The sequence below is a fragment of the Falco biarmicus genome, chromosome 2 (genome assembly GCF_023638135.1).
Source record: "Falco biarmicus isolate bFalBia1 chromosome 2, bFalBia1.pri, whole genome shotgun sequence".
Classification (NCBI taxonomy): domain Eukaryota; kingdom Metazoa; phylum Chordata; class Aves; order Falconiformes; family Falconidae; genus Falco; species Falco biarmicus.
Genome location: NC_079289.1, coordinates 25369625 through 25390839, shown reverse-complemented (window position 1 = coordinate 25390839; position 21215 = coordinate 25369625). Strand labels below are relative to the sequence as shown.

General features: G+C 44.7%; 2 protein-coding genes across 6 annotated transcripts in view; one reads left to right on the top strand and one right to left on the bottom strand.

The window, feature by feature from the left end:
• The window catches only part of STARD13 (StAR related lipid transfer domain containing 13), a 295778-nt gene extending 289630 nt beyond the window's left edge, over positions 1 to 6148 (top strand). For all 5 annotated transcript variants that reach the window (XM_056327534.1, XM_056327536.1, XM_056327535.1 and 2 more), the window contains 3 exons: positions 653 to 870; positions 4052 to 4228; positions 4597 to 6148. In XM_056327534.1, coding sequence (XP_056183509.1) covers positions 653 to 870; positions 4052 to 4228; positions 4597 to 4714 — 513 coding nt within the window. In that variant the 3' untranslated portion in view covers positions 4715 to 6148. The remainder of the gene's footprint in view (positions 1 to 652; positions 871 to 4051; positions 4229 to 4596) is intronic.
• A 9317-nt stretch (positions 6149 to 15465) lies between these two features.
• Positions 15466 to 21215, bottom strand: part of KL (klotho) — a 50634-nt gene continuing 44884 nt past the window's right edge. Inside the window, exon 5 of the mRNA XM_056329859.1 lies at positions 15466 to 19222. Coding sequence (XP_056185834.1) covers positions 18885 to 19222 — 338 coding nt within the window. The 3' untranslated portion in view covers positions 15466 to 18884. The remainder of the gene's footprint in view (positions 19223 to 21215) is intronic.

Here is a 21215-nt window from a genome sequence, read left to right as displayed (position 1 = left end):
CCCCTTATCGCATGCTGTGGAGGTGTAACAAGTAACAGGAGCTGTGCGCTGGGAAGGGTTAGCAAGCAGTTTGTATGTTCCTTCTTTGAAAGGCTTTCTCCCAGTACCTCCCTTGCAACTATTTTGAGGAGCAAACATCTCTGTACCTGATACATAACTGAATCAATGTATGTTCTGCTCTTCCACCAGTTAACCAGGAGGACTAACGGACCCTCAGTCCCAGCTAGTGCATCAGATTGCCCAGGGTGGTAGCTTTATTTCAGCCTAGGGTTTCAGTCTTAATGTTTGTTTTTACTTCTGCACACACATATTCTTCATTACACTTAGGATGCTTGGGGTTGAAAAAAAAGTGGCTGTCGCACCAGAAACAATAGAGCAGCTCCACTGGCTGTATGGAAACTGGTCCAGATATATACTGGTGTGAGAGCAGAAGTAATGTTTCATTTCATTTTTCCATCCAGGACTAGGACACCTATGTTTTCACATACAGTAGAGCAGCAGCACGTGCAATAATAGTAATGATTAGCAGGGAAATATGCATGCTTTTAAGCTGAAGTCAGATACCCATGTCAAGATATTGTGCGTGGTTATCCTCTGCTGAACATAGGCGTATAAACTATGGGGGGTTATGTTCTTTGTTGCTTTGCTCCAGGTTGGGGATGGGAACCCGCTGAGGCTTTGGAAAGCCTCGGTGGAAGTTGAAGCCCCCCCATCAGTCGTCCTGAACAGAGTGCTGAGAGAACGTCACCTCTGGGATGAGGACTTTTTGCAGTGGAAGGTGGTTGAGAGCCTGGACAAGCAGACAGAAGTTTACCAGTATGTTTTGAACAGCATGGCTCCTCATCCTGTCCGAGACTTTGTCATTCTAAGGTAAGCAAAGGGCAGTTCTCCAGTACCTTTGCTTCTTGCAGTGCATACAAAGAAGATCTGGTCTTATCTCAGCCTTCACATCGGTATAATTGTGCTTCAAGAGCTCTGCTTCTGGGCAGCAGCGTTGATTTCTCAAACTGAGTTAAAATTGTACACCTAGAGTATGCTGACCTTTTCTCTGATGTAATTTGAGCCGCACATACTCCTGAGGCCATAAATATAATTTCTTCCTTAGAACAGATGTCTGATAATAGCTGCTGTTCTCTCCTAGCTTTGTTTGTTATCAAAACAGTGCAAATAGAACCCAATTGGTTTTTACACTGCTTTTGTTGTTCTCTGGGGAATGTTTGATGTTTAAGAGCCAAATGTTTAGCAGAGAAGATAGCGATGCTTTTAAGCTAAGGTTGTTACACGATGTCTATATAAGTTGTTATCTTAGATTTGCAGTTGCAGTCTTTGTAGACCAAGAAATGCTAACCCATAAAACTCCTAGTGTGGAAATGAACAGAAAGAGGCAGTAGATATGTATTCTGACTGCCTTCTAGGGGATGACATCTCTCAAATAAATGTATAGCTGTATATCAATATTTCAGACTCAATCCCAGTTCTGACATTGTCTATCTGCCTGTACAGAGCAGACAAAAAAAATTGCCTCTTATGCACCTTCTGTCTTTGAAATCCTGGCCCTTTGCTTGCTAGGAGCTATTGTGGAGCTGCTGACATTTCACTTACAGAATCAGTCCTACAGTTATTTATTTCAGGATGATTCTGTGCATTCCCATTCTTGGTCTCTGCTTTCTTTGATTGGAATGATGCACCAAAGAAATACTAAGCAGTTTTGACAAAGGAGATAGCCCAGTGAGTTAGAGCTGTATAAGAGGGCACAAAGATTGAAGGAAAAAGATGAGCCAAATAAAAGGGATGTACTATTATAATTATATTTTATGAACTTCAGTATTTTCTTAAAGAATGATAACATGCAGATATTACCAGTATAAGGGAAGAATTGTTGGAAGTCTTAGGGGAAAATATAAAACCTGTTTTCTTTAAGTTCTTTATAATGCTAAAACATCAGTCCTCCCATTACTCTATTTCCTATGCCTTCCCACAGTATACTGGGCTAAATTAATTATTTTATATTTATTCTAATTATTTATATTATTTTGTAACTGATTTTCTTATATAATTGACTTGAACTAGTGATAAATTTGGCCCTCTGCATAGCACAAAGAAGGTTGTCTGGGAGCAGCAGGGAGGTTTTGATGACCATAATTCTGTCCTTAAATTTGCCACTATTTACTGTTAGATTTCATGGTTGTTTATGTTCTTTAAAGACCTGCCATGCAGTCACATCCATTAAAAAAAGCTTGCCATCAAGTTCTCATTCTTTTCACTAACCCAGGCAGAATGACCCCCAAGGACTGAAATACATATCATAAAACTGAATTCTGGTGGGTATTTAAGGGGTGAAAGCAGCCATCAGGCAGATCTGTCAGATTCTGTTGTTTATCTCTTTTGATTTATATCGTTAAGTGTACAGCAAGGTTAGCCAGCAGTATCGCAGCCAATTTGATACCTTGTGATTGGTGGGAAGTGAGCAGTGAAATTATAATTCCCCTCTGGGGACATGAATAAATATATTTTAACAGACTGTGATTTTTCTCCTTCCCAATCAAAGTTTTGGCTGTGAAAGGATAAACTTAGTTGGGGTTTTTTTTCTTTTTTTTCTCTTTCTTTTTTTTTTTTTTTTAAATTTAAAGTTAACAGTCATAACAAGGGGATTAGGCTGCCTTGAGAAGACTCTAATGGTAAGGAAATAGGGGCGATGTTTCATATGCCTGGGATCTGACGCAGGTCTCAGCTGTCCTCCCCGGGCATTGCTTTTTGTTAAAAATTCCTGAAATGTTTAATGTTCAGTAAGTATCACAGCATATCTGTGGGTTAGGTGCCATACCCATTTTTGCTACTGTAGGATATTTAAAGAAGTACAGAAACTGGCCTAAATCTGTGTAACTGGGAACAGGAATCATAAGTCTCTGCAGTCTCTGGGATACAGTTTTCCATTTCACAAATGGCCCAAGTAAGTGCTGCATAGTTACCAAAATGATATGGTCACATCTAAGCACTGTGCAGACATTCATAGTAGATGGTTCAGCATTTCACAGTAGATCTGAAGTGTGATTTCGTCCTCTCCATGTGTTTCATCTGCCAAGATAGCTCATCGGTTTTATTAATGCACAGACACATGTGAAACCTTCTGAAGTCACTATCTTTCTGCAGTGTCTTGAATAACAGCTCAATTTCATATAAGAAAATTGCAGAATGTTAAAATTATCTGCTGAAGTCCAAACTTCAACAGCCTTTGAAAGCAGCTTACCTGCTAAAACATGATACTTCCCAGGGTAGCATAATCCCTGTCTCATACAGTCCGTGGCAAGATGATGTACATCACACAGCACAGTGGGAATTTCTCATTTCTTTCCACAGCATAGGAAAGAGCACAGACCTATCCTGTGACATTCAAGGCAGATGAGAAAGATGTGAGACACTAGAATATGTAGAGAATGCTTACAGCACAAGTGAAAAATTTTACGTATTAAAGTTTAGGTCTCCTGAACTTGGTGGAGAATTTCTGCAGCGTTTAAGAGAGGCTAGAAACTTGGGAGACGGGAAAAATGAAAGGGCATTTTGTTTTTAATTCGGATACCTTTGAAACATGTTCTGATGATCTGGGAGTTTCAGAAGTCAGTGTGGGTAGTAGAGAGGATTTCTGCTGTGCTAAACTGTATTTTTTGTTCTATAAATTTGTGTGGGTGCAATGCAACATTTCATCCTTTGCTGGGTGGCTTATGCTCACTTTATCTCCTTTTCAAAACTTCTGTCTGCAAAAGGCCGTATCGTGCCCTGTAATTCATAATGGTTACAAAATGCTCATGTGGAGAAGAAAAACTTCTCCACCTGGAGCCTGCAGCAACATAGATGGGTGGCCATTCCACATCATGGTCTGACTCCCTGCTGGGGAACACGAAGCATCTCCAGGACCTCCTGGGACAGTCCAGTGGCCTTGTACGCAATAACAAGGACAGACAGACAAGCAAACTTTAGTTTTAATCCTGATTCTTGCTCCTGTGCCCAAAAGCTTTGTTACTAAAGTGATTCCATCTTCAATGTGTTGCTGCAGGACGTGGAGGACAGATTTGCCAAAGGGGATGTGCATGCTGGTTGCCATCTCTGTAGAGCACGAAGAGGCTCCTCTTATGGGAGCTGTGCGAGCCATCGTGATGGACTCTCAGTACCTGATAGAGCCGTGTGGCTCAGGGAAAGCCAGGCTGACCCACATCTGCAGGATTGACCTGAAGTAAGTATCCCCAAAAAGCAGATGTCCATTCAGCAGGGCAAAAACCTCCAGACTGGGGACAGCAGGTTTTGGGAACAGAGAACACGGTCAAAGTAGTTTTGCTGCTTTGGAGTCTTCCTGCAGTCTTTTCTATCCATCAAGCTCATTTCTCCACTCAGCATCTACCGCTGTTATGATGTGATCATAGAAATAAAATCTGCTTATTTGATTACTGCAAGGGAGAACTTCAGAGTACACTTACAATGACAAGTATTTGAAGGCTCCACTGCTGTGGGCAGCAGGGAGTAGGAAGCATGGCAAGCCTTTTTCTGCGGGGCATACTTCTTAAGTATCTGAGTTTCTCAATAATTCTCTTTCCATTTCTTCAGAGGACGTTCCCCAGAGTGGTACAACAAAGGCTTTGGACATCTGTGTGCAGCAGAAGTTGCCAGGATCAGAAACTCATTTCAGCCTCTGATTGCTGAGGGACCAGAAACAAAAATCTGAGGAGGTGCTCCTGGGAGCATATGAGCGTAAATCCAGGTCTGGCAGGGACCAGGAATGCTGAAAGCAGGAATCTGACCAGACCTGGCTCTGTACAAAGCTGAAACAGGAATTTTATAGGAAAGTTCTTTTATTCTGGAGGCTTCACCTCCCCCTGCCACATCCCTTCTGTATTAATTTCAGTTATTGAAGTAAACATTTCTTCAGAGAGCTTTTATCATTATTACTTTAAAATCAGACTATTGCCATTACTTGTGTGTTACATAACTCTGGTATTTAAAGGCTTCCAAGAAGCATATTTTAATTGTAAATAAATTATGTACAGTATGTATATATTTATATTATATCTATATATATGTATATGTATAAATTAATTATTTTGTATATAACTCAGTGCAAATCACTTGCATCAGTTGGACCTGAAGTGAATCTGTCACTCGTTTCTTAGTGTGTCACTGCTACATAATCTGTGTTCGCTATTGTCACAGGGCTACCAGGCATCATCCATGTGATAAGAGAAACACCTGTTCTCAACCGTGTTTCGTGTTTGTGTATGCTGTGAGAAGGTACCTAGAAATAGATGTAGGAAGAATTAAAAGAGCTGAGGAAGAAGGAGGTTACTGTATGTTGAAAAATAATGAGGAGCGGATCAGTTTCACCAAATTAAATATTTGAAAATGTAACTGAGATAGGCCATTTATATTCAGCTGCAGAATTGTGACTGTTAGTACAAGGTGTTGAAAACTTACCTATTGCCTTAATTAATGGCATATCTGCCACTAGAGACCCTCACTACGTACAGCATTCAAAGTAACTGCTTGGACTTGAAGAGTACAAGATAATGCTGTATGTACCGAGGTGTCTGAAATCAGACTGGTAAGTTATGAAGCTGTAAACTATTTTTTTTTAATTTTTTTTTTTTTAGGATTTTGTCTATGTTCTGAGTGTTTCTGTGTTCTTTCCTTCTCCCATAGAGACGGCTGTTAAAAATCTCCAAAGCAGATTTTCCATATCCCATGGACACAAAAACATGCAGATGAATACCATGCCTTGTAATATTCTTACTGTACAAATAACTGAACTTTTTTAAGCTTTTAAACACATCTCTGAGATTTAAAAGACTAAATGCAGACTATGCTTGGAAAAATTGCTTTTATAGTAACAGCAAGCATTTTCATATTATATTGCACTGATCTGCATGACCCTGCCTCTGTAGGCATTGGTGGGAGCAGAATTAGCCCCTGACTATGAGGAGTAGGAGCCATTTAAGCCTATTATATAATTTCATTTTCAGGGACCTATTATTTTGCTAATGGAAGAATGCTTTAAAAGTAATAATAATAATAATTTGTCAACGTTACCTTTGAGGCAGAGTTCTGTTTTGTTTTTAACTAACCTAAGACCAAAAATGATATTACATCTATGACTCAATAAGAATGTACAAGCCTGTTAATACTGTTCTTCATTAATCGCATTTGTTCACTTTGACTTTATTTATTGCTGCATAAATTAGCTGTGTCATTCATAGCCAGTGTTTTAGCTCAGTCCTTCCAACAAAATCCATTAAGATTAGTATGAGGTCAATTAAGCAGGATACATTTCCTACTCGAAGCTACGGCTTTGTGCCCTGATTCACTAAATGGGGAAGTCTCTTCAAAACCAGTGCATTGAGCCTGCCCCAGGTACAGGAGCTGTGGGGTGGACCACGTGTGGTCCTTGATAGCTGCTAGAGCACGGTGCCATTGTGCACACATGTGAGGGCTGCACTGGGGGGGGACAGTCCTGCAATCCGAGGAAGCAAGCCAGTGGACAGGGGCAGGGTGAGCCAGCACAGTGTCCCCTTGGAACAGCAGGACCTTTACAAAGTCACTCTTGTCTTCCCCCATGAGCTCTCACCCATGTTTTATTGTGTAACTCATAGGATGAGGGAGGCTGGCTGCCCATGAGCTCCTCCTGCCTTGAGCTACAGCCAGCAGGGCAATATGCAAGGACTGCTCGATTTCAAGTGTCAAAGACAGGGGAAGGCTCACACCCTTGCATGACCGTGCTGAGGTCTGGCAGTCACCAGCCAGCCGCAGGGTGCCAAGGTCCAGCCTTCCCAGGAGCAAGCTGTGGCTTGTAAGCTGGCAGGGCAAGGCCAGCCCCTGGTTCCAGCAGGATTGCCGCCCCAGAAAGCGGCACCTTGTCCCCAAATGCCTGTAGCCAAGGCAGCAGGTTTTGTGCCAGCTGTTTTCCAAAACACCACCCATTAGAGCACTTCTGCTACATTAGTTTGCATAAACGAATACAATAGTGCCTCAGTATTAACAGGCACAGAATTTCTGGCCCTCGGAATGGCAATTGTCTAATAGTAAAAATTTCTTACTAAAATGAAGGGAAAACCTGGACAGTGGTTTTATCCTGTCTGACAAGTCATCACTTAGCTGGAAGGGGTCCTGTGCCACCTGTTAGCAAGGTAGGCTTGTCCTACCCTTGCAGAAGCTCAGTCATGTGCTTATGGCATCTTTAAGCTGTGTATCAATGAAATAAAATTTCTTTAAAATGCACATTATGCCATGTCTACCATTCAGCTACCACAGTATTTTTATTGTTACATTGCCATTGAGAATACATTATGATAATTGCATTTTTAAATGTTATACTCATATCAATACCTCATATTTTTACCTCATCTGTTGGTATCAGTCATTAATTGTAAATAAACAATTGCAGAGTTGAATAAATTTGCATAACTAAAGAATCACTTTTCCTTCGTGTGCTCATTTTGTCCATTGGCACAAGAAACATGGTACATTTAAGCCCTTGCTTTCCTTATTGCAACCTGCAGCACACTGAACTGTTCTGTTATGGGACTTCAATAATGATTTTAGGCTCAAAATGATATTGTGGTTCATTATATTTATCCTATGGTGTCTTTAAGTATACGTGAGCTTCATGGCAAAGATTATGTTTTCCAAAGAAGCCATTATGCTAGGGCAGCTGGCATGAGAAAAGTAAACTCACGTCCTCAGCAGTATTTGGCCCCTGATTCCCACTGAATTCAACTGTGTTTCTGCAGCAAAGTTCATGTCAGAAATCTAAGGCTAGGTTCATAGGAGCCATGGTGGAGCTGGGATGCTGAATGTTGGGTCCATATTATCAGACTTCAGCCATCTCGAATCCATCAAGCCACTGCAAAAGAAAATAAGATGCAATGCAGGATAGTGGTTTGTGGTTTGTCTTACACATATCTAGAGATGGAATAAACGTCCCTGTGGATGGGCCTTATATCTCTACAACTCTCTCTGGAATTATCAAATGCAGCACAGTCTCACAAACAGGATGCTGAGCACGGGGTCAACTATGAGAGGCCATCTAGGAGGGGATAAGCCTTTATGTCCCATCATTCAGGGAAAGCTCAGTGTTAAACTTTGGACTGAAAGGAAGCACATTTCTCCAATTATCTGCCATGGTGGAGATGGTCAGCTGTGTAAGTCTGTCCTTGGTTGCAAAAAAATATAGTATGTTATGCATTCTCATTCCCATCTCTCCTTCCCACCCACCTGCAGCCATGTGAGGGCAAACAGACTGTCTTAACCTTACCAGCACCGATGTTTCAGCTCCTGGTATGCGCAGTCCTTGCACTGTTGAGTTCTTGGGCATCCATCCTCTTTACAACACCTTGCAGGAGTCACCAGCAAGGCATCTAAGTTACCCATGAGCCAGCAGTGTGCCCATGTGGCCAAGAAGGCCAGTGGGACCCTGGGGTGCATCAGGAGGAGCGTGGCCAGCAGGTGGAGGGAGGTTCTCCTGCCCCTCTGCTCTGCCCTGGTGAGGCCACATCTGGAGTGCTGTGTCCAGTTCTGGGCTCCCCAGTTCAAGAGGGATGGGGAACTACTGGAGAGGGCCCAGGGGAGGGCTGCAAAGATGATGAGGGGACTGGAGCATCTCCCTGATGAGGACAGCCTGAGAGAGCTGGGCCTGTTCAGCCTGGAGAAGAGAAGACTGAGAAGGGTCCTTGTCAATGTCTACAAATACCTTTGGGCAAGTGTCAGGAGGATGGGGCCAGGCTCTTTTCAGTGGTGCCCAGTGACAGGACAAGGGGCAATAGGCACAAACTGCAACACGGGAAGTTCTACCTGAATATGAGAACTTCTTTGCTTTGAGGGTGACAGAGCACTGGAAGAGGCTGCCCAGAGAGGCTGTGGAGTCTTCTTCGCCAGCGAAATTCAAAACCGACCTGGACATGACTGTGCAACCTGCTCTAGGAGAACCTGCTTTAGCAGGGGGTTGGACTGGATGATCTCCAGAAGTCCCTTCCAACCCTGACCATTCTGTGATTCTGTATCCCTGTCTGAAGCACTTGCTCTGCAGAACTGATGTCAGCCTTGGAGGATCTTGGCATGCCTAAGAAATATTGCTCTTCAAAATGGCAGGTATCTGTTAGATGAGAGCACAGGCTGAGCATACTGACATGACTGGGAAATGAAAATACTGGAAGAAATACCCAGAAGACTGCTGGAGTCTGCAAGTCAAAGGAGAGGATGAAAACTGATACTGCTGCTCCAGCTCAATAGCGACCTGGAAGAGCTGGGGAGCAGAGATGTTGCCAGAGAGGAAGCAGCACTTGAATGGCGCGACCCACACATGAACCCTTGGGGATTCAGCATGGCCACGTCATGCTCTCCTTGCCAGATGTATGCCAGCTATACCGTGCAGAAAGCAAACATTTTCCCCCAAAGCAGCAATGGATGCAGAGCCGGTCCCACCTAGCACTGTGTGACAGCAGACTGCCCCGCTGCAATGTGCCAGAAACCGAGCTCAGCAAACACACAGGTACATGGAGCCGAAGGGCTGACACAGAGTAGAGCAGTGGGTCTGGGTTAATGAGTAACAACAGGGAAAGCATTGCAACACTGCAGATAGGTACGTATTTGCCTGTCTTTCATAGGGTAATGTTGGGGAGGTCTCACACACTCCCAGATACCCTCCCTAATCCACAAGACCCAGACAGCAAGAGCCTCTGTGCCTCTCTTGAAGAAAGCCTCTCATGCCATCCCTTGCAGAAAAAGTAACCTGAATACTTATCTCCTTCCACCCCTTTGATTCTGAAACTAGGATCTCTATCCTGCCACCTTACCACTGACCACTTACCACTGACAGGTAGCTGTTTTCCACTGCTCTCTTCTAAGCCCAGCTCTTCAGCCCAACGTGCCCTCTTCCCTGCTTCATCCCTGCATGCCTGTCTGGGTTCCAGCCTGAGCTCTCCTCACCCAGCCCAGGCTGCACAGGAGGCCACAGGGATCAGCCTTCAGGGCAGGGTAACAGTGGCCAAGTCGTCAATGGTCCCCTCCCCAGCTGCAACTGCCAGGCATTGCCAGCTCTGTCTGCAAATGTCCCCACCCCAGGGACAAATCCCTGGGGTGAGGAGAGATGGTTTCTGCTTCTCTCCTCCAAGGAAGCAGGAAGGCAAGAGCAGGAAAACAACCAAAAGCTTGTACCACTGCACAGGTGCTCCTTAGTCCCACCACAATGACAAGTTGGGGCTTTCCATCCTCTCCCAGCAGGTGTGTGTCCAACAAGATGGGGAGGCTGAAGGCAGCCATGGTTTGAAGGCAGTGAACTGCTTTTTACCTTGAGCAGGGACTTGAACCTCAGTTCATTGGCAGCAGCTTGCAACGAGACAGGATGGGGTCCCAGCTGTAACTGCTTTAACGAGAAAATACCTCGTTCTTCAGCAAAAGCTTCTGCTCCAGCAGGAGACTGCCCTGCTTGGCCAGAGCAGCTGCATGGAGCTCGGCTGGCAGCCAGCTAGGGGATTAAAGCTTATTTCTTAATCAAAATACTCAATTCTGCAAAAGGCACTAGGGAAACAGCCTAAAACTGCAGACTCTGCTCTTTCTCTTTCACCTGCTTGTAGCAGCTCCGGGACAGACAGAGCTGAAACACAGAGCCAGCACTTGCTACAGGGAGGATTTGCAACAGCTTGCAATTTATGGGAGCAAATTAGCCACAGGGACATCTGTCCCTCCCCAGGCCACGCCTGGCCTGCTCCTTGCTGGAATGACTCCTTTTCCTTGAGAGAATGTATATCAAATTACTTACTCTTTTTTTTTTTTTTTTAAATTAAATAAACGTGGGAACCACAGGTGGTGGAGCAGATGACAGTAACCCTCGCAGCAGCATCTGCTGGCCAGTACCCCGCCACGTGTGGGGGACAGATGCTCACTGGGTGCCCGCACGCATCCTGACCCCAGACCTGCATGGGGGCGGCAGCCTGGGGTCTGCCAGCCCGCTCAGCCACCCTGCTGCGTGTCACCCAGCCTCACCAGGCTTGGTCTGCATGGCAGCAGGACCAGAAGCACCACAGCTGGTCTGCCTTGACCACAGGGGTAACTGAAAGCAGAGAGTTTGTTTATCAACACCAGCCACCCATCCCTGTGACATGCTGCTGGCTAAACAGCATCAGCAAAGAGCCCACCACAGCTGCAAGTGCGGATTGCCCTGGGTTTACAGCTGCTCAGGTATTTTGCCCAGTCTCAGCTGGCTCCCGATGGGACAGTGACTCAGAACTGGGCCTATGAAGTGAGAATGCAGGATTTAAGCTCTTTAGCCTGGATTCCTCTTTCCCTGAAGAGTCACGTCCGTGTCTTCCTCGTGCAGGGAGGAGGGATCACACCAGCCTGTACCCCTTCTTACCCAGGCTCGCAGCGCTGGGCTCATCACACGTCGGCTGCTTTGCAGAAGAGGTTAAAAACCTGATGTAGAGATAACTTCCCATTCTTCAGTGGATGTATTTGGGGCTCCCTGGTGAGCAATAGGGCTATTAGTGAAGAAGTATGAGCCCTGCTGCTGCAGCTGCATTGTCGCAGCATTGGCAGCCATGCCCACACGCAGGGCACACCAACAGCTCCCTCCTGGGGCCGTGGGACAGTGACAGCACCGTTTCGAAGCCAGCTTTTGGCAGGCCACCTTTCCCACCTCCCACAAGGTTGCAGAGCCTGAGCCAGACTGCCCCCCAGCACGGCACCGATGCACGCCCAGCCCTGCCAGAAGAGGACCCACCCCAACGCGGGGTGAGCCACCATGTGTTTTAATTCCATACCCTTCCCAAACACTGGACCAAACCCCATCCACCAGCATCACCTTGAATGGGGCGTACTGCCTGGCCACGCTGATGCCCAGCCACGGCCTGATGTCTTTGTAAGCTGCGGTTATCATCCAGCTGTCTCGCGTAATTCTCTGCACAGTCAAGGAGGTGCCAGGACACTTGTAAATTGCTGAGCAGTGACATTCATCACACTGCAAGTAAAAATAATGGTTGCAAATAATGAAAAATTAAATGAGTATCACTGGGCTAAGCCAAAATGTTACAATATGGCCTCCTTGGCCTCCCAGTATTTCTTGCCTTGGGCGACGTTTTCCAGCAATCACTGGTATTTATCAGAAAAGAGATACAGTTATTGCATTTGGGTTTTTCAAATAATTGAGTAATTTAATCTTTTAAGTGCCTCTGAGATCACTTGCTGTAATTAAAGACAGAAGACGAATGACTGAAGTACAAGAGCATTGGAGGACTTTAAAAATGAATGTGTCCTTGACTGCATCTCCTGTGCATTTATATAATGATTATCCCACGTTAATATGACCAAACAGATAAAAGGACAAAATAATAAGAGCTTGGTTGCATTATTTTTCTTCCAGCCCAAAAATAATAAATCACCAGCTGGCGGAATGTGCCTGTGAATACCAAGCAGGAGCAACCACGTGCTGCTGAGAGCAGGACCCCACCGCCTCCCGCTGTGAGGTGCAAGGAAAGGCAATATCCGCTCACGGATCCTGCAGCAATGTGGCAGATAAATGAGTTACAAATGTGTATAAAATTCACAATCTTCCATCAGAAGCGGACTTAAAGGCTCAGCTAGTGCTGGGAAAGATGACTGTAACACTGGCAGCTTACTTTATGGGCACTTACTTTCTTAGCTTTTGGAAATAAGACCCATTTGATCCTAGTGGAGAGAGGGAGGCAGAAGGGTTGCTGCAAAGTAATAACTATCAACAAAACAATCTGTAAGGTCTATAAACGGTATTTGTCTTCTAAATAAACAATATGCTCCGACATACCCATGTCATACTTTGGTGGTTAGCTCCCCGTTTCACAGCCCAAATGTAAAGTATGTGCCCAAAGAGGGAAGAGGAGGTGGTGAGAGAGCTGGAGCTGGCCCTGCTCCATCTGCCAGGCAGCACTACGCCCCGGGATCACGCCTGTCCCGGGCCGCAGGAGCAGCACCCTTGCACCCCTCCGGGCACCCTCTGGTCCGACCGGAGAGGCTGCAGCCTGCGGGGAAGCCCTCCCCACCAGCTTGCTCCCCTCCCTTTCCTGGCAGGGCATCTGATGGCCTCCAGCTTGACTGTGCTATTGCCAGACTACAAAACTTTGTCACCTCGTAAAACTTTACAGCACAGGTAGTTTATACCGTTACACCTCTTGAACTAAACACTTGGCCAATTTGCGATTCCCTCCAGTGGGAGGAAACCCAGATTTCGTGGGTCAGGTGTTATGTTTGCGCAGCCCAGCTGGCTCAGAGTGCTGCAGAAAGGCTCCTACAGAGCCCTGGGCGCAGAAGGTGGCAACGCAACAGCCAGCTCACCACTGAAAGCCAAGCCACCACCACAGCCAGCATCTCACCAGGACGTGCCATCCGCTCTGCTCTTCCTCTGGGCCCCGCCGCATGTCCCGCTTGGGAGGTGCCTGGGGCTCAGCCCCCCTCCGGCTTGGAGGTGCATCCCAGCAAGGAACAGCCCTGGGTGGGAAGATCCAGCTTGGAAGCTTCTCTGGCTCCTGAGAGCCAAACAGGTGGGACTGAGATGGTGCTGCCCAGGTCCTCATCTTCCCTGCAAGGACTGACACCATAAAAAAAAAAATCAACAGTGAGAAGTACATTATACATCACAGGTTAGAGGGGAAGAGTTAAAACTCATCCCTCCCTGCCAAAAAAACCCCTAAAGTCTTGTGTGTTACTCTCTCAGTAAGGAAGAAACTCTTTCTACTAATAGAAAGTAGAAATTAAGTAGAAATTCTTTAGTTTTAATTTCTTTAAGTAGAAATTAATCAAACCTGATGTGAATTTGCAGCAGTATTTAGAATCTATCATTGCTGTCATTCCCACTGCTTTGCTCAGTGCTAGTGACAGCAACCACCTCTCCTGCACTTCAGACCCCCACAGGCCTCCTGGGACTTGGGCCAGAAACCCACCTGGATGAGCTCAGGACAGCTGGGACCCCATAATGATGCTTTGTGGGTTGCGCTGTGAGTAGCTCTTGTGACGAGGAAAAGGGTTTTGACAGTAAAATTCATCATGTAGGAGGTATATCATTAAGGGACAAATATGGGAGATAGGGAGCTTTCAAAGTAGATTTAAAAAAAAATATTTTTGTTTTTTAATTAAGAATATTTGATTTTTAACAAAGAATATTCCCATGGCCCATCTGACTGTTCCCTCAGCTCCCAGGGTGAGGACCTCGTGTAGCTGCTTGTGCCTGTGACTTTTCTGCCCTGTTCATTAGTATTTTCCCTGACTTCTCTCTGCCTCACTGGCCTTTCTGCCACTCCTTCACAAACACACAAAGCATCACAAGATAATAGCCAGCAAAACGTCAGCACCCACAAGTATCTTGGCTGCAGGCCGCTGTTATTTCAACTTTCTGGTTTCTTAACGATCTTAGTTTTCTCAGAACCATTTGACAGTGATGTTTTTGTTCAACTCATGAAGCAAAATAAAAGCCTCTCATACATTGGACCCTGCCACTTTCGTCTCACCTCGTTAATTCCTTCTTTCTCCAACCTTTTAAAAAGGGTGGGCTTAACCAGCCAGCACCAGCCATAGCCTTGTGACAGCTGGGGAAGAGTGGTTTGGCAATCCACGACTGGCACATCAAAGACTGGAAGAGCTTTCCCCTTTCTTTTCCTCGCCTCCTCTTCTTGGCTTTGCATGAGTGGAGAAGGAACAAGACTGAACTTTCTCAGCTGAAGCTGAAGCCTAGCTAAAACTGTCTCTTTCACTCTGAGTAAGACCATTTTTGCCTAAGGGTTTGTTTGGTTTTTTTTTTTTTTTGCAAGCAGAACGAACAGATCAAGATTTCTAAGTGACTAAAAAGCAAACAAACACAATGCAAGGAGAAAAGTGAAGGGCAGGCTGTGTGTTTAAACATGCTGACACTTGTATGGCCACTGTCCTATTAATTAGTATTGTCCCTTTCTGCTCCCACTTCCTTTTAACCTTGACATTTACTTTCGTTAGGATGTTTAACAAGGATGCCACAAACTGACTGCTTAGTGCCACAACTATGCTGACAAAAACCCTCAAGCCTGTGAGTAACTCTACTGGAATAGAAGAGCTGTCAAATCCACCGCAGTGTTACTATGGAATAAGCTATTCCAACGAAACACTCTTATATTGGTATGGTAACTTCCACAGGCTTTTAAAATAATAACAGTCACAAAAAACCCTACACAAAACCAACAAAAATTCAAAGAACCAAAACCCCTCCAAAGGACTAGGTCTGTTGGAAAAACCTCTCGTAGACACAGGCCCCAGCCGCCTCCAACAAAAGTTATATGTGACATTGGAAAAACAAACAGAAACACTTAACTCCTCGCAGAATTGCCGTAACAGCCTCTCCTAAGGTACTCTGTACTTCATGTTGCAAACAGAGAAATTGGACAGATTAAACAATAAGATCATGATATGGTTTGGAACTTACTGTATCTTTATTTAATTTCTGAGATTGTCATAAAAACAATGTAACACTCATTCTTTCGTTTAGCAAAGACGCCCTTCCCACAGTCACTTCTGCACAGTCTGTTCAAGAAATAAAACAGAAGCTCTGCATTCACGTCACAAAAATACTTGGAATAAAACCATGATTTTCTATTTTACAGCATGTTTAATCTGGAGCACTGAGCAAACGGGCAACAATATTTCATTCAGAAACACTGTTAAAATCAAGAAACTAGTTCTACACAAGATACTGTGTGTTAGCATCCATCACATGCAGACTCCGGTTGCTCTTCAGAAAACAAAACACTGTCTTCCCCTGAGCTGCCTTTGTGGTTGGACTGTAGAGTCCCCTCCACTCAGAGCCCTTGCCACTGCCACCGTTTCTGCCCTGGATGCACAGGTGGTGACAGGGAAGTGCCAGATCATCGCTCACACGTGGGTGTTGCACACAAGTGCCCCACAGCCCACAGCCTGGTTGCAGGAGGCGATTATCGCATCGATCTGCATGAGCACACCGCAGTTCTCCTCGGACTGGTACCTAACCTTTGCCTGCTCAAGGGCCTTTTTGTTGTTAGTGGAGGGTGATTTTTTCCCAGAAGACTGACAAGAAACTCATGCTGGCCCCTGATGACATAAAATGAAGCAGATTCCCAAAGCGAAACCATACCATTACGTCCCTCAGGCCAGCCTGCATTTTCCCGGGGCCATCACCGTGCAGTTTGTTTGCCGAGAGCTGCATGTCACTGTGCACGGAGCACCACAGGCAGGCTGCTTAGGAGAAGACTTTGGCAACTGTCATGCCCAGCTTGAGCTGGCCGTGGCTCTGCGGTGCTATTTAAAAACTCTTGAGAAGGGAACTGTGCCACAGGCTGTGTTATTTCTATGGGCCACGGCACCATGAGTGGATGCAATCCTACGGCTTCGTAGCAACAAATCCCAATTTACCTACAAATTAGATATCCAGCTGGTGCCATCTGCCTGTCGGTGGTTACATATCACCCAGCCTCTATGGGAAGAGCCTGCAGTGTCTCCCCTGCGCTCGGGCTGCTGCTGCGGCTGGGCCGTTAGGAAGCACACGGCAGCTCCTCCCTGGATGGTTAATTCCCAGCGAAGTCTCAGGACGGGTCGATGCCCACCAGCACGGCACCCATGCTCTTCTGCACTTGCCGTGCCTTGACCCCCTGAACGCCTGAGACACATACACCGGGCTTCTCGGAAAGATCTGGCCCAGACTTTTTGTTTTACCAAAAGCAAAATAATTATAACATACATACACGCACACATATAACATACAAGTTAGGCATGACCTGGCTACAGGTTGTATTAAATGAACATCACTTTTTGTTATGTACTGTGAAGGCATCTGACTACTGGGGCAACGTATTGCAAGGTGGTTCATAGCCATGCCACGAAGAAAGCCATTTGCCATTTCATACATTTAGAGAGAGCTATTTCTTTGTAACCCACACTGCATCAGGCACCAATGCATAAATATGCAGCAGTGTAAAATTTTCTCTTTTTCAGCAAGTCCTATTGGGCCATAAATAATTTTTATATATATATATATATATATATATATATTTAATACTTCATCGCTTACCCTGAATTTTTCACCTTAATCTCAATACCAAAATATATATTAGTGCAAAGAGAGACCATTTTAAGATTGGAACTAGAGGACAAATATATTAACCATTATGATGTTAATTATTTTCTATTTCTACAGATTATTTTTAAAAAATATAATCTTAAATTAGAAATGGAAATTGTATTCCATATATAAGTTTTAATTTACAGTACAGAATCACAGGGCCATAGAGTATTCAGGTTGAAAGGAACCCCGGGAGGTCATTTAGTCATCTGTTAGTCATCTAGTAGATAAACATCACATTTAACGCAGCATAATCAGCTTTAGTAGATAAATAATTCTTAATTAACACAGAGCACATTTCCTTTAAAATATTCTTTCCAGTGAGTGACATTATTCACATAGCAATAAAAATAGAATTACAGCTGAAGGTGATGCAGGCCTAGAGTTAGAGAGCAGAGAAAAATGGCCTCTTTGCTTTATACCGAGGACACTCCTCATGCAGTGATTCACCAGGCAGGCAAAACAATGTAGGGTTTTTTCCACTCCCTCTCGATTTCTACTGCTAAACACTGTTGCTAATATTTTCCTAATTTTATTTTGCTGAGAGAAAAATAAGAGAGCCTCAGATGTCCAGTAATACTTCAGGACGAAACGCTGCCAGGGACAGATCCAGTTGCTCAAAGGAGACCCTCCAGCCAACCTGGAAGAGGCTTGGAGCAACAGCGCCAACATCTCAGACCCTGGCAAAAGCAGCAATAAAGTGCTGGACTATTATACCAAAATGCTGGGATTTAACGTCTCCACACTCAACACAGATGGCATGCAGATACCATCTTACTAACATGTTTCCAGCAGGTAGATAGCCCAGCAGCAGCAGAGTGACAGTTGTGTGCAACTTACTGCAAGGAGTGCAGGAACGGGGAGCTCCAGCCCTGCCACATCCATGGCTGCAGGACAACAGGGCACAGGGTCAGGCACACAGCTTTCTGACAAAGGAGACAGTGAAGACATCCCAGCTCCTGCTCTCCGCTTTTTTTTCTGAGTAAATACAAAGAGAAGCCCTTCAACCCTTCCCATCTCTTCCCGTCAGATGGCATGACCCCTGCCATCACTGCACATATCCCTGCTGCTCTCCCCATCAAGAAAGACATAGTTCCTTTAGCTGAAGTTCCTCAGTGACATCCTGAAGTCAGATGCAGCTGTCGGCAACCTGAGGAGTAGTTAACTGATTTAGCAAGCAGAACAGATTTGTGTCCCCCTGTTCTTCCCCCTACATCTGCTTTAGGGAAGGGGGTGTCCTTCCTTCTGGCACTGCTTTGTGCAATTCTCCTCCATCTCTGCTCAGTCACGTTCCCTGCTCTGATCAGGTTGTGGCTCTGATCAAGCAATATCAGCATTCAGCCCTCATTTAGAAAAGCAAACCATTTCGTTTCTCCCCAGTCTTCTCCCGGATAATTTGACATTCAGGCTCTTCCATCACTCCATGTCTTCAAAACATACTTTCACCTATCCATCTCAGTGAGGCAAAACCAAGGAGGGGAATGCATCTACTCAACAAAAGGTCCCAGGGAAAGTTGTGAGATAACTCCAACCACAGGAATTAAGGACTGGCTGGTCATAAACCAAATGTACTAAAACAGAGAAAATGATTTCTGGAAGCCATATGCTAGCAATCTCTTCTCAGTGTTGATGTCCTGCAGTATCAGGCAATGTAAATGCCTTCCTCGTGCTGAAGCAATCACAACATGGTGTGCTCTTATTTCAGATTTCCCAAGGGGATGCAAGAGAAAGGGTGGTGAGTGATGTATTCAAAGCGGCAGCTCTATTTATACCTTCTTTTGACCCTCTTGGAGTAGTAAGTAATGAAGAATATAGTAACAATAAAAGCAACAAATATGAAAGAGATAAAGGCTAACAATGATTTTCTGGTTTGGAAGAAGTGGCATTCAGGACACAAGGCAATCTCTTCTGGGCACAGCAACTCAGGAGTTTCAGGACCAGGAAAACCATTATTGTCAATGATTTCTCTGTAATGTTTCAAAGAAGGCTTTGGTTCATATCGATTTGCAACATAACTGTAGAGACCATATTTAGGAGCAGTCTTGTCATTAAAAGAATAGACAAAATATCCTTGCAGATTAACATTGTCCAAGGTGTAAGCTGCAAAAAAAACCCAAAAGGTTGAAGAAATTAATAAATGTCACTTTGGCATTCAAGAGCAGTACCATATGCCAGTACATAAAGCAGAGGCAGGAGGGTGTTAAGCCCACATCTGCACTTCTCTTCCCCAAAATAACATAAGGAACACATACATCTGTGAAGTGTTTCTCATAAAAAGTAAGAATCTGTCAGCCATTGCCAGACTGTGTGATCTGCAAGTATCCTGCAATTTACTTCCTTGTGCTTGGTAAACACAGCTGCGCGTGCATGGCTGCATTTAACGTTCAGCACGGAGCGGACCGTGCAAAAATGGCTCTCCTTTTTATATATGAAAGAATACAGGTTTGGGTTTTCCTGCAACTGGATTTCTGCAGACTGTTTCTCTGATTGCTCCTTCTCCCTTGCACAACACCTCCTGATGGGGACAGCCAAGGAACAGAGGACGCCAGGCTGCACTTCTCACCAGCAAAGGCACGGTGACACCAGAAAAAGATGCACCCATGCTAAGGTCACGTACAGGGGTATCACCAGCACAAGGGGAAAGCCTATGCAAATCACAGTCCTCTCTAGTTATTGACCCAAGTTTCCGATCCAAGATGACCTGTATCAGTCTTTATTGAGAACATGTCCACAATCCATACTGCTAACTGGGCTACTGGAAGAGGTCCAGCAGCTGGAACATTAACCTTGGGCCATCAGTCCTGCTTGACAAAACCAATCAATCCACAGTAGTAAACACAAACTGTAATACTTCATTTCTCAAAATCACCATTTTAAACAAATTAAAGCAACATCTTCTAGCAGATGAAGACAGGACTGAAAGCTAACAACTGCTGAATTTTCATATGCCTCTGGAAATTGTTCTTTTTGCAGCTACATACAAGACATTTAGCACCTCTAACCTACTTCTCATGTGTAAAATGAAATAATATTTACCTACCCTTTTACAGAGCTGCTACCCAGAATAATTAGTTTGTGTTTGTAAAACTGTATGTGGATTTAATAGTGTTACATAAATGGTTACTGCTGTTCTTTGTTTTCAATTGGCAAAGATGTATTTAAACAGTGTACAAAGCACTTAAAAATAGTGCCTCAGTCCAAAAAGTCCCACACTGTATCCTGGAATCATTTATCTGCACATACCTGTTGGCTCCCCTGGAACAATGCAGGTGAGCAACATTACACGCATAAATGCTGCTACATGCAGTCCCTGAAACCAGCTGGAGGAAGAAGGCAGAATGGGAACATTAAGGCATGAGCACGCAGGTAGGAAATCCCCTCTCATTCCTCTCCAGCATGACACTGAGGTACGGACACAAGATGTGTAATTCGCCTCAGTTACTGTAGAGGGTCTTGCAGAAAAAAATGCAAGTTTTGGAGAAACCTGAATCATCCATGATGCCTAGGTTAAGAGCTTGCTCCCTGTGTAAGGACAAGATGAACAGCACAATACCAGTGTGGGAGAAGAAAAGAGAATGAAAAAGCTGCTATTACTGATGGACCGAACACTGGAGGAGTGTATGATGTCAAAAGTGAGAGAGTGAGCTTTAAGGCAAGTATTACGGCAAGTTAGCAAGGACATACTCATCCATGACAAAGAAGGTGGAAAGACAGGAAAACACGGCTTACAGGTAATGGTTAGATTGAGAAAACGTAAGAGCTATTTCTAGGCTGAAGAGAAGAGAGAAGGAAGTAATTGAGAAATACTGGTATGAGTCCAGTACAAACAGCAAAGTTTTGTAAAAAACAGGGGGCTGTGAAGGTGTTCTGGCTAATGGGAAATGGAAGAAAAGCCCATATCTATACACACTTTGAAAACAGAAGTGCCAAGAACTCGTGTGGTCTGAAGTGTAGGAAGGAGAAAAGCAATACAGAAAAAACCCACAGACTGAAACCCTAAGTCCAAGTACAGCCACGGTATGTTTTTTTAACTATGGATGCAGAAGACATGCAGCCAATGCTTCAAAATGCTGGAGAAGGAAGTCTTGGGCAC